The sequence below is a fragment of the Amblyomma americanum genome, chromosome 3 (assembly GCF_052857255.1).
Source record: "Amblyomma americanum isolate KBUSLIRL-KWMA chromosome 3, ASM5285725v1, whole genome shotgun sequence".
Classification (NCBI taxonomy): Eukaryota; Metazoa; Arthropoda; class Arachnida; order Ixodida; family Ixodidae; genus Amblyomma; species Amblyomma americanum.
The window spans coordinates 182695990-182709913 of NC_135499.1; the positions used below are offsets into that span (position 1 = coordinate 182695990).

At 52.9% G+C, this 13924-nt stretch overlaps 1 protein-coding gene across 2 annotated transcripts in view; it reads left to right on the top strand.

Moving 5' to 3' along the window:
* Positions 1-13924, top strand: part of EcR (Ecdysone receptor) — a 151995-nt gene that overhangs the window by 124464 nt on the left and 13607 nt on the right. For both annotated transcript variants that reach the window (XM_077659100.1, XM_077659101.1), the window contains one exon: positions 13469-13792. In XM_077659100.1, coding sequence (XP_077515226.1) covers positions 13469-13792 — 324 coding nt within the window. The remainder of the gene's footprint in view (positions 1-13468; positions 13793-13924) is intronic.

The following is a 13924-nucleotide window of genomic DNA, read 5'->3' on the forward strand; positions in this document are numbered from 1 at the left end:
GGGCTGTAGGCGTCGGTTCTCGAGACTCGGGTGCAATGGCGTGGCAATTCTGCTTCGGTCTTTGGAGAACAGCGCCGATTAGAGAGGCGCGAGAGATCGTCAGTGCGATCAGCCGAGCTGAGCGAAGTTATGATGGCAGCGCTGCGGCGGATCCGCTGTTAGTACAGCGGGTGTCCCAGCTAAATGTAACCAAGTTAGATAAGGAGAGGGGGGAAGGCAGGGATGGGGTCAACCAGAAAGGCGCCCGGTTGGCTACCCTGCAGTGGGGAAGTTAAAAAAAAAAAGACGGAGTGACCTAGACGAATGAAACTTTGCATTCGAAGTTTGCGTAGCTTTCTTTAACCCCCCCCCCCAAACAAAAAAAAAAACTGCGCGAAATCCAAAATCCAGTGGTGATACTTACGCTTCCCAAGAGGCGCTGTATGTGAGAAAAAAAAAATCCGCTTATTTGCGGAACGCGGTCTCAGACCGGGCTCTGCGCTTGCTCTTAGCGCCGCGTATGCGACCGGATTTCTCGCTTTGAGGTCCCGACACTGGGTTGCTCAAGTAGCACCGCTCTCAAGCGGTAGATATTGAATTTCCCGATATTTTAGGGCCGATAAAAAGAAAAGATAGCTACGTCAACGGCACCTTGTTGCAAACATTCCAGCTGGGTATTCTTGAAAGTGGTCTACAGTTTTTGTATTGACATTTCTTTCCGGAGCTATTTAAAAAAAAAGATAGCTGGTCAGTCCGAACTAATTAACTAATATTTTATAACGAAAAAAGAAATACTGGAGAGTAGGCCACACGACTCTGTGCAGCACTGGGCTAGCTTCAATCGCCTATGGCCCTCCGTCTTTTTTTTTATAGCTTGATTACGCTTAGCGTGGGCACAGTAGGCGTGCTGCGCTGCTTTTGTGCCGGCTGTTTTCTGTATATGCGATACGGCGATCCTCCACGGCCCTTTGAAACCGGTACATCAACTCACGCCACTCGGCACTGCGCCGCTTGACGTGGCGGGGCGCGTGGCACTGACAGACCGCTTCTTCATGGAGCAGTGTTACAGCGGCTGTGTCGCGCCGCAGCCGCCCACTGTGACCTTTGCGCACGGCTTTCAGATGTGGCAGCTTGCTCTTGCTTCATACGCCTTTTCAGTATGGCTTGCTCCACTGCGACTTCGGTGCGTTGCCCCCCACTCGTCCTTTTGTTCTTTGCATTCGTATGTGTTTCGTGCATGCCTGCACTTCCTACTAATCTGGCATTCCAAGCTTACCATTTGCCTGCACTGGTCATCGCGGCAGCGCCGTTGTCGGTTGACTCACGCCTAACATCGCGGTTTATGCATACAGGCGCGTGACAATTAAGTCCATCTTGCTGCCGCCTCCCGCCCCATCGATGCGTATTTCGCTAGCTGAACGCGCTGCTGGTCGTGCCGCGTGTTCTGGCAGCAGAAGGCGTAGGAGTAAAGCGTTAGAAACGTCCCTTCTATGTACCTATACTCTTCACGAGGTATCGTTCTAGCTCTTGTGCTAACGCGTGGATGTTTTTTACGGCATCTTGTGGAGTGTACATAGCGAAGGGAAATTTCTCTCTCTCTCTCTCTCTCTCTCTCTCTCACACACACACACACACACACACACACACACACACACACACACACACACACACACACACACACACACACACACACACACACACACACACACACACACACACACACACACACACACACACACACACACACACACACACACACACACACACACACACACACACACACACACACACACACACACACACACACACACACACACACACACACACACACACACACACACACACACACACACACACACACACACACACACACACACACACACACACACACACACACACACACACACACACACACACACACACACACACACACACACACACACACACACACACACACACACACACACACACACACACACACACACACACACACACACACACACACACACACACACACACACACACACACACACACACACACACACACACACACACACACACACACACACACACACACACACACACACACACACACACACACACACACACACACACACACACACACACACACACACACACACACACACACACACACACACACACACACACACACACACACACACACACACACACACACACACACACACACACACACACACACACACACACACACACACACACACTTTTAAAACCGAGGAGCTGGTTTCTAGGCATGTTGAGGCTAACCGTCTTTCTCCTTTCCTCTAAGAAGGCATTTATAACAGTTATGCCGATATTTTATTCCCACGTCGACGAGAACATCGCTGAAAGGCTTCGTTGTGACCTTCAAAGAGCGCGGTGTATACATTTTTGCGGGAACCTAAGCGCAGGCTGGTGACTCGATTCTACATATCGGAAAGCGTTTTCATAGTACGCATTTTACTGGTCGATGCGTGGAGCCATCCTTTTTTTCATCTAGGGCGTATTCGGTTGAAATAATGTGCAAAAGGATTGTCCGTCTTGGCGGGGAGTACTGGATCAGGTCTCTTAGGAAAAGCTGCCAGGAACTGTCTGTGATTTCTTACGTCTTGAACAAAAGGGCCTCTCCTCAGTGAGCTCCGCCCGATGGCTTTCTAGTCAGTTTGTCGCTGACGCTGTGAGCATTAGTTCCCGATTTTTCATTTTCTCGAAAGCTCAAAGCAGTTGTCTAAACTAGAATATCCCCAGAAACACCCGAGATTGGCCTTTCAATTTGGGACATCTGCTTCCTCACTCGAGGTTGTGAAGACGCTTGTAGGAGGAGAACCTCTTATACGAGATGTGTCCTCTGCTTGGCGCGGAAATTTTCGGCCTGCTAAAGAACTGGAATCAGACTCCAGTAGAATAATAATAATAATAATTGGTTTTTGGTGGAAAGGAAATGGCGCAGTATCTGTCTCATATATCTTTGGACACCTGAACCGCGCCGTAAGGGAACGGATAAAGGAGGGAGTGAAAGAAGAAAGGAAGAATAGGTGCCGTAGTGGAGGGCACCAGAATAATTTCGACCACCTGGGAATCTTTAACGTGCACTGACATCGCACAGCACACGGGCGCCTTAGCGTGGCCAGAAGCAGCATTTTGTCAGCCTCCCACAATGTGCTCGGACAAGTTTCTTAAAAACGTCCAAAGGAACACCCACCGTGACGTTCATTTCTCAGGTGACCCATCGAGCGATGCATAAATTGTTGACCGTTGTGAAAAACAGAGTTGCCAGAGGAATTAGAGTACTAGAAGCAGACCTACATACCGCAAGTGCGGTACGAATGGAGCCCGAGGAAGCTTCAGCCGGAGGCCCGAACTCTTTACCGTGCTGAGTGAGTGCCGCCGCCGTCGCTTTGTGGTTTTGGAAACTACATGTGTGCGACTAGCCCGTATTGTCCCGAGCGCCTTGTAACGTGTAAATCACTAACGTTGAACGAACATTTTCAAGTTTGGGTGCCGTCATCAAAAACATGCCAATAAAATCAAGTCAACAAGGCCAACACGCCTACCTCTACAAGCCGGTGTCCATAGCGTGTGTACCAGTGAGGTGAAGAAAAAAAAAAAGTTGATGCTCTTTGTTTCAATCGCCGCTCTTCTAAACTTAATAATAATAATAATAATAATAATAATAATAATAATAATAATAATAATAATAATAATAATAATAATAATAATTGGTTTTTGGGGAAAGGAAATGGCGCAGTATCTGTCTCATATATCTTTGGACACCTGAACCGCGCCGTAAGGGAAGGGATAAAGGAGGGAGTGAAAGAAGAAATGAAGAAAGAGGTGCCGTAGTGGAGTGCACCGGAATAATTTCGACCACCTGGGGATCTTTAACGTGCACTGACATCGCACAGCACACGGGCGCCTTAGCGTTTTTCCTCCATAAAAACGCAGCCGCCGCGGTCGGGTTGGAACCCGGGAACTCCGGATCAACTTCTTCTAAACTTTGAGAATCTGTTTTGCCGAACGTTCGCGGCCTACATGTAATTGGCGAAGTCAGTAGCCATGCCGCGTAGTTCCTTTCCCTGCGTCGTATTCGTAGAGCTGGTCTAACGTATCCGTCCATGCGTAATGTGTTGCTTGGACGGTGCCTTTGCTATCGCTAGCACACAGACGCCGGCTAATGACAGTGACTCCTGGCATTATGTGCACTACAGACGCCCTTCTAAGGTTTTTTCATTTCGCCCCCAAGGCTTTTCATTTCACCCGTACTGTGGTATTGCCCTCTTGCGTTATAACTGCAAGAATAAGCGCACAATAGAGGGTCGTATTTCATTGGTGTTGTAAGGAGCGGCGGCAGCGGAGATGCCACTTCCACACTATGTATAGGTGCCTCAAAACGGACCATAACGGAGCAATTTATTGCGGTGTTTTGAGACCGTTGAAGCGTTAATTGTAGCTAGTTGGTCTCTTGTCTTCCATGAACACCGAAAAAAAAAAAGAGTGAATTTCGAGCGTTTTCAGCGCCTGCTGTGCGCGTATACGCTAGCGCAGGCTGTCGGAGCGCCCGAGTTAGAGCGACGTGGCCTCGGAGTGTGTTGCATCTGCTAACCGCAACTGCGAAGCGCGCCCAAGTGCGTTTGTGCATTTGCGGATCCTCAGTAAGCAAAGCCTGTCTCGTTAAAATGCAGCGACTTTCACGCGGCGGAGCGGGGGATCGTGCATTGAAAGGTCGACTGTGGGCTTCGTGCCAAGCGGTGGCGTTTCAGAGATGCATGAGCTGAACATGAAATAATCGGGGTGCGCATTCCTTCAGTATCAACAACGGCGGTCGAGTTTTCAGTGAAAAATGTTCCCGCCCGACGAGCGCAGAATGGCCTTTGTGAGAGTTGTGGGCCTCGACAGTGTGTTCGTGCTGATAATTTCCACGCTTTTATTCGTTGCCTGCGGTTACTTCTGCACGTTTTCACGGTAGATGGGAAGTACGGGCCGTTGTACGACGTGGGTGGATGTGCAATATGGGCGTTGGAGAGGGGGGTATTGAACAATGCACCGCCACCCGCCCCTGTTTGAGGGAAGCTCTCTTTGCGCGCTACGTGTTGGCATAGATAGCTCTTGTATATGCGAACCCTGAAGCGTCGTGGCCGGTCGACTTGATTTCGCGCTTTTGTCTCTTCCGGCTCACTCCTTTTTTGATTCCACACCGTGCGATTTTACGGGTCGTCGTTATCTCAGGGAAGCTGACAGAGGTGCGTGGTTGTTGCATAGACTTCTCTCAGTATATAATTAACGCAGCGTCAGACAAATAAATTACGGAAGTACTACTACTACGACTAGTTAGGAAAGCAGGGAAACGCAGAAACGCTTTTAAACAAAGCGAACATTACACCCATGGGTTGCTTTGTGCAGAGTAGTATCCCGAGCAGCTGCGTGGTACGTACTTACAGGCACCCACGTCTGGGGGAATTTTCGGGAAGCGCTGGGGTTCGCCGACTGTTTCCCTTCCCTTGCGGGGGCGATAAGGCACTACCGACGCCGCTATCTCTCGCCTGTTGTCGTCTCGGCCTGTTTGTTTTCCCGCCCGGTGCCCGCGTGCGCCCCTGTCGTACTCCACTGCCCCTTATCTCGCCTCGGCTGCAAGGTGTATGCGGCCGAGGTGGAGCACGTTGTGTTGACTTGCCGTGGGCGGGTCGGCTCCGGAGGCACCGGGCGATAAGCGACGCTCATTTTTAGCAGTGTCTGCTCCGCACCCTTTGCGGCGGCCTAGGCAGCGCGACGATCGATGCGCGAGCTTTCAGGTGTAGTCGCACTTGCCGCGGCGGCGACGACTTCGGGAGCGAAGGGTTCACACCTGCGCTGCCTAGGGGCTTCGTCCAGAGCCCTGTTCACACCCGCTTTGGAACAAGGAGGAGAACGACCTTGAGGCCGGTACAAGTGCCTGGTGAAGAGGAGAGCTTGCTTCGCCGTGTGACCCGGTGGTTATCCGCGTAGTCGCGAGTGCAGCCAGGCACTCCTGGAGGAAGCGGTAGAGGTGGGGAACATAGGGGGAGATGGTGGCAGCGTTACATTGCGAACAGCGGCTGTTCTCTGTCTGCCCCGAGAAACGTAGCGTTTCGCTGCCGAGACGAATAAATGCGCTTTCAAGCTGCAACGCCCCGCGAGCTATGCAGGCGCACCACGGGCGAAGGTCGCTCTTCTATACCGGCGTGCGCCTTGCCGTCTAGGAAGGGCAATCGCTCGCTAAACAACGCGGAAGCATCCACGTTTCGGTGTGCGCCAATCGGGCGTCCCCGTTTTCTCACTCCTGCAAGGAAGCTTCGTCGCATACCAGTCTCTCTCTCTCTCTCTCGAGATAAACGCATGTGCGTTGTGAACGTCGAAAACCGACGACTCGTGATGGTCTCGGCTGTGAGCACTGAGGAGGGGAAGGCTCCCGAAACGAGCGTAAATTCCTCGCATCGCGCGACCGAGTTGCTGCTTCGCGTGGCGTCGCCGTATAACGTCTCTCTATTCAATGTCAAGGCAGTGCGTTGTGTTGCAAGCTCGGAAGGATTACCACACTTCTCGCCCGTCGCATGTGGTTAGCGCCAAGTCGTCTCTCGCGACCTTGCGGCGTCAACGCCGTCAGCGCTGCCGCCCTCCATATTCCAGCAAGTAGCGTCACTTGTCCACCTTTGGAGAGGATCTCAGAGGAGAACCTCCGTAGTGACTGGGTTGTCTTCCCCATCCCAGCGGTCCGGTTTTGTTTTTCCGTTCTCTCCGCGCGTGCGGTGTTAAAAGAAAAGGACGGCAGCGCTCTTTTAATTATTCATGGCGCGCAACGCGGTTGCGTGGAGCCGGAAAGCGGCCCGCAAGGCCGCGCGGCTCGACGAGCGGCGTGAGGTGCGTGCGAATGTCGAGCGCGCTTCGGGTTTGAGCAACGTGGAAGCGGGCCCGGGCGCAAGGACCGCGGCAACCCTTGAGAAGAGGTTCGTCGCTGTGTGAACCGGACCCCCCTCCGGCTAGAAAGTGATACTCTCGATATTTTACTTCGTCGGATAATAATTAGCCCGTCGCATAGGGGGCAGTCGTCGCGCAACGGTTCGCTCTGCCTCGCTCGCTCCCACCGACGGAGCAGTGCGATGTCCTTGTGCCTCGTCGGCAAACGAGACTTCCGCTTCCAATTTGGTGACCGCAGGAGTTCGCCGAGTTGGCGAGCGGGCCGCCGTGCGCTATGGACGCGGCGGCGAGGGTGGACGCTCATGAGGCAATCGTCGGGTTGGCGGCGGCAAAGTTGCGTGACCGGCTCGGAACCCTGCGTGGTGCGTGCACGGAGAAGAATGGCTTCATTGTTTGGCAGCGAGGGAGCGGTGCGTCTGCCGCCGCCCTTGAAACTTTCCGCTTGCCCGTCGGGCGCGGCGGAGTGAGAGGACCGCCCCTCGGTGCTGCGCGGCGGCGGCCAAGGACTGCCCGGCGGCGCGTCTCAAGGGCACGCGGCCGGACTCATCTGCCGCTGCCTGCCAGTGCGGGCCTGGCGCTCTAATGAAGGGTTGACAGGCGGACGTCTTCTCGCCACTGCTCTGCCACGTTTCACGAGGGTGTACCAGTTTCACGCTCGGCGCGCAACCCCCTGGAATGCGAGGGCCGGCCGCGAGAGGCGCTGCGGGCGGAACTTCGGGGCGCTGGTCCGTCTGTCCCCCACGAGACAACGCTGTCTGACGCCGTGCTTCTGTTGGTTCCACGACTGACAAGTTCGCATTACTTGGAAGGCTAACTCCAGACTTGGCACTGAGGTCGAGAAAGGGGCGCGTTGTGCTCGCTTCGGTCGTCCAGTACACGGTGCGCCCACAGTCGGCCACGGATTCATCGAATCCCTTGCCTTCCGGAACGTCGTTCGCGGCCTCGTGTTTCCGAGTATACCGGCACCACCACCCTAAGCTTTCTCCGTGCTCTGTAATTGACGTCGTCCCAGCAGTCGCGGAAGCCAAGAGAGAGGAAGGCTTTGGCGAGTCGCGGGGCAGCTTCCTTTAATCGCCTCCCACACGGTCCCGATGGTGTTCAGCTTGTGTGTGTGGGGGGTGCTGCGAAGCAGTAAGCGAAAAGAAAAAAAAAACTGCAGAATGGTTTGGCCCCAAGGGCACTTCTTGCGCGCAACCTCTGTCGGTCAGAACACGTTTGACGCGTCGTTCATTTTACTGCCTGTCAGAGGCCACCTGCCTCGGGTTTCCCCCGAACCGAGCGCAACGGTAACCAGGATGTTTGGACACAGCAGCAAAGAATACAGGAGCCAGAAGAATGGGTCGAGGAGAGGAAGGCCTCCGGAGGCGGTAGCTCGAGCCGTGGCTCAGCCGTGGGACTGACTTCGCGTGCCTTCGTGACAGCCTAGTCCGCTTCCAGGTCGCAGTGTCCACGCGCCTTTTTACCCTTTTATGCGTTCTCTCAGAGAAAAATAAAAAAAAATACATGAAAGGAAGAGAGGAGGAGCCCGGACTAGCAAAACACACACACACACACACACGCGCGTGCACGTGCACGTGCCGTCAATCAAGGCTTGTCGGGGTCGAGGAGTGCGAATGGTTCTTCTTTTCGTTCCCCACGTGACCTAAACACTTCTTATGCGTCATAGCCTTCGTTCGGCTGGTGAAACCAAAACAGGATGGGGAGAAATCTAATTATAAATGATTTAGCGGTTGCAGCGAATACTATGTACTTCACGTATAGCGGTCCATGTGTTCTTATGTCTTATGTATTATTGCGGAGAAGAAACATGCGACTAATGCTAGGCGACTGTTACCCAAAGTTGGGTGTTCGGCTGGTATAGAAACTCACAGCATTTCTTGGACGTGTGCCGAACGAAGAATCTTTCCTACGAATGAATCCAAAATGCGAAACCTCGTCTTCCCTGCGTTCATGAGTTTCTCCATTGTGGATTAACTATCGCAGCGCCACATTGTCCTCTCGGCAATTTTGGGGAACCACATCCACTTCGAACTGGCGGTTATTTGGTGATACGCCGTGGCATAACCATACTGCATTTATGTTTTGCGTGTTGGTGATACGCCGTGGCATAACCATACTGCATTCTATGTCTTGTGTGTTGGTGATACGCCGTGGCATAACCATGCTGCATTCTATGTTTTGCGTGAATGCCGCGAAAACATGCGCGTGTGGGGTGGGCTCAGGTTGTCTTGTTAGTGCTTCATGGCTAGGATGAGTAGTACTTTCTTCTGAAAAAAATAAAAATAACACCTCGCTGGTTTTGGTGTATATAATTTCAACATTTTTTCCCCGCCTGTTTTCAGTCAGCTCTACAGTGTCGATTGTTGGCGTTGTGGCCCTATCGTCTGTCGCGTCTCCTCGCCAACTGTGCCGTCCACCCCACGCGCCTGAGCTTGGTGGTAAACTTTCTCCCCTCCGCGTCATGGGGTGAGAATTTGCCCGCTTGCGTCAGAAGCTCGTGACGTGAGCCGTGCCCACGGGTGTGCGCTCGTGGGCGGGTGAGCCGCCGCCTTGGTTCGGCCGAGGGTGGCGGCAGCCTTGCACGAAACATTTTCTTCGGCTTGGCAGTCACGCGCGCGCGGCGAAGGTCAAGAACGGCTCCGTGACGCGGCCGCTCGCGCCGATTGCTGGTTTTCAAAGCTCGGCGTCCGTCATCGTGCCGTCGATTCGGAGGCGATGCCGGGAACGGTGGACCGGCGAAGCGCTCACGAAAGAGCGTGATCGAGCGCCCGTGACCGTGGTGCGTCGCTCGCTCGCTGATGTCAGCTTTAGTGACTGTTATTTTTGCCTGCGGACGCGTTCGTGACTAGCGTAACCGCTTAATGCGATGGCGAGAGCTAAACATGCCGGTGCGATCGCCGGAGCGAGACGGCGACTACGCGTGCGGTTGTGTGAACGGCGATGCCTCGCGTGTGCAGTTCGTTGCGGGTGGTGCAGCACCTACAGTCGGCAGAAAAAGTTTACGGGATGCGAGTGTACGAAATATTTCCGCGCTGTCCAGCGAGCCAATCGCCTATAATGCCTGCTGGTATGAGGGGAATTGCATGCTTGCATGCATGTTGGCAGCACCAGGCAACTGTAGAACGGACGCAACCCGCAGACTTTTGCTGCACAAAATTAATAATAATAATTATTGGTTTTGGGGGAAAAGAAATGGCGCTGTATCTGTCTCATATATCGGCGGACACCTGAACCGCGCCGTAAGGGAAGGGATATAGCAGGGAGTGAAAGAAGGGAAGAGGTGCCGTAGTGGAGGACTCCGGAATAATTTCGACCCCCTGGGGGTCTTTAACGCGCACTGACATCGCACAGCACACGAGCGCCTTAGCGTTTTGAAAATTGGTTTTGAGGAAATGAAAGGCGCAGTAGCTGTCTCACTTCGCAGTGGACACGCCAACCGCGCCGCGAGGGAAGGGATGAAGGGAGGGAAAGAAGAAAGGTGGCGTAATGGTACCCGAGTAAACCCGTGTACTCAGGCTCTGTGTCTGAGCCAGATGAGCGCCCTAACCACTGAGCCACAGCGGCGGGTTTGCTGCAGACGCTTCAGATGATGTGGGACGTTCCTGCGTTGCACCAGAACCATCCTGAGCCGCTTACCGACCCGTCGCGATGGCTCAGTGGTTGGGGCGCTCGGCTGCTGATCCGGAGTATCCGGGTTCGAACCCGGCCGCGGCGTCCGCGTTTCGAAGGAGGTGAAACGCAAAAAAGGCATCTGTGTGCTGTGCGATGTCAGTGCATGTGAAAGATCCCCAGGTGGTCGAAATTAATCCGCAGTCCTCCACTACGGCACGTCTTTCTTCCCTCTCTCCCTCCTTAATCCCTTCCCCTGCGGCGCTTTTCAGGTGTCCGCCGAGATGCGTCGGATATTGCGTCATTTCCTTTCCCCAAAAAACAATTTTCAAATGCTGGAATGTCACCTCATACGTACCCCCCCCCACCCACCCCTTTTTTTAACGGCGCCAAGGAATGAAAGTGATGACCACCTTCAACTCGCGGAGCAAGTTTCCCGAGTTCGGGCAAACTAGCGTTCCACGAAATGCGACGGACGCCCCAGCTCGCCAAAGAGCCCCTGGTGGTGGATGTGAACGCGATTCCCTGCATAACGGCGAATATGTCTCCGTTCCCTTGCGCGAATATTTCTCCGTTCCCTTGCGTGGGGTTCGAGTTTCTATACCCCGAATCAGATTGAGACCGTCTTTCATCAGAACTTCACAACCAACTGACCTTAAGCTCGCCCAGCTCGTGCTGCCAACGCGTCGCATGGTCGGCGTTCAATCTGGCGTCTCTCAGTGCCCTGTTCCTCTCTCCCTCCTTTATCCCTTCCCTTGCGGCGCGGTTCATGTGTCCGCCGAGATGTGAGACAGATACCGCGCTATTTAGTTTATTTTCGAATTTCGCTTACAAAACTCTCCGCACCACGATAGGTGAATTCGTCATTGGACGACGATCCCCGTGCAGAAGGGTGCAGACCACGTGTAGACGTCGCGCTAATCTCGCCCCGCAGGTGTAAGGATAATGGAACGTGAAAGCGGCCACGGGAACTCTTCCGGCCCTCGTCGGATCAGTGCGTCCGGCGCGGCGCGGGCGAATCGGACAGCTGTTGGGAGCGGCGCAGGTTACAGCAGCGGCACAGTGGCCCAGAGTAGCGTAGTACCGTGCGCAGCTGACGGCGGCGGCCGTTTACACTGCGCCAGGCCGCGTGCAGGACGGACGGAACTGTGAGCGCATGCGGTTCGGGCGACTCGAGTCCACCAGCTGTGTCGAGTGGAACGGTGCCGCTCAACGCGGCGCCGATGACATAAGCGCGTTCGCGTTGCTTGCGGCTCTGCTAAAGCGGTACACCGAGGCTTCTGCGTGCCTTTGTATCTCAATTTCGCGTCGTGCTCCGATTGAAACACGTTTTAACGCGACAGCGTTAATGAGCTCGTGTCACAGAAAAGCCGGTGTCGTCGGCGTCTGTGGCCGTGAGCGAAAAATGGCGAATCTCGGTGGACACCTGAACTGCGCCGTAAGGGAAGGGATTTTAACGTGACAGCGTTAAGGATTGATGGATTGATTGATCGATCGATCGATCCGATTGATTAATCGTCGATCGATCGATCGATTGAATGATCGATTGATTAATTGATTGATCAATTTTTCCTTCCTTTACGGCGTGATCCCGGTGTCCAGCAAGAAATGTAAGACAGGGGTCATTTCCTTTCCTTAAAAGCAATTGCTCATTTCATTTTCCTTCCTTTATGCCTGGTTGGGTGTCAGCCCAGATATGTGAGTCAGGCGTCCTTTCCTTAAATTGTCCAATGTGAAGGGGGGATGGCATTCTGTTCTGTGTACTCTTTGGCAATGCTGCAACACACTGTGGGGTCTCACTCTTAAAGAGAAGCTTCAGTGTCTTTCAATTTTTGCTGCACTTCATGGTGGTGAAGCGCATTTTCAGTGGAGAGCAGGGGCATGTGTTATCATAGCCATCAGTTTGCGAATGTGGAGCGCCATTTCAGGCATGGAATGTCTGCCGGGAGTAATGGCGTGCTGCAATCGTGTTAATTTTGTTGGGACACTGTCATTCAAATGAAACCAAATAGGAGGTGACGCTCTCACTGGTGAAGCTGCGGTTTTCGCTGCGGCAGAACTGCAATCATTGTGTCACTATGCCTTAATTCTCATCATCAGTTAGTTTGATGCAAATGTATACAATAGAGAGGGATATCTGGTGGTGCTGCTGCATGCAAAAAGTGCCACTGTTGCAGTTAATCCACAGCATAAGGGTTATGAAAAGCATGCGCCAACCGTTACCTGTTCCTTTTGGGGAAAAAAAGAGGACGATAAATGTAAAAAAAAATGGTTCCGATTAGCAGTGTCACCTTGTCAAGGTTTAGAGAAGCAGTGCAGTGCTCTGTCAGGCTGCATGCTTCTCACAACAGGGCAGGGCCCTTGACAGGTGCACCCTGTGAAGGCATCTGACAGAAATTTCCACTTTTGCCTGTTCTGTAATTTTCATATCAAAGTTGGGAATACCATCTCCCTGGTAACTGCAGTGTGTCACTATTGCTGCTGTCATGTAAAAGCAGTGTTGTATGCTCCAGTTTTATTTTTGGCAGTGAAAGGGTACAGTGTCACTGTTTTGCACCAGTGAGAGGAGATGTGGAGATATATCCGCAGCACTAAACTAGGTGTTCCCACCTTCCATTGTGGCCCTTGTTCATGAGTGCACATTAATGTCCATATTCCTTTTTATGCCTAAATACTGGCCCTGCTTTCAGAAAAACTGTGAAATGTGAGTATATGTTTCTTTCCTGCTGGAGAGGCGCTGATGTCCTCTTAAAGATTTTATGACCGTAGATGCAACAATGTACACCCCCGTTTACATTGTCTGCATGTGTATTGAGTGAATGGGGAAGCTCGTTGCCTTGAGAATGGTGGTGTTTGAAGGTTGCAGTGGTTTATAGCCTTTAGCCTTGCCGTGTGTCTTAGTGCTCATGCTTTGCTGTCTTCTTCAATGCAGGCAAAGAGGAGATGAGTCCCAGCAGCGGGGGTGGCGGCCTAAATGGTTACTTTGTGGACAGCTTTGGGGACCCGAAGAAGAAGAAGGGCCCTGCACCACGGCAGCAGGAGGAACTTTGCCTGGTCTGTGGTGACCGAGCATCGGGCTACCACTACAATGCACTCACATGTGAGGGCTGCAAGGGTTTCTTCAGGCGTAGCATCACAAAGAATGCAGTCTACCAGTGCAAGTACGGCAATAACTGCGACATCGACATGTACATGCGGCGCAAGTGCCAGGAGTGCCGTCTCAAGAAGTGCCTCAGCGTTGGAATGCGACCGGAATGTGAGTGGCCATGGTGGTGTTGTTTTTCTCCTTTCCAGTGGCTTGAGTTTGAGGGCTAGATAACTGGCACAAAATGCATTGAAGTGTTTAATGAGTTGCCCATTGAGTTGGCCATAACACTTCCTGAACCAC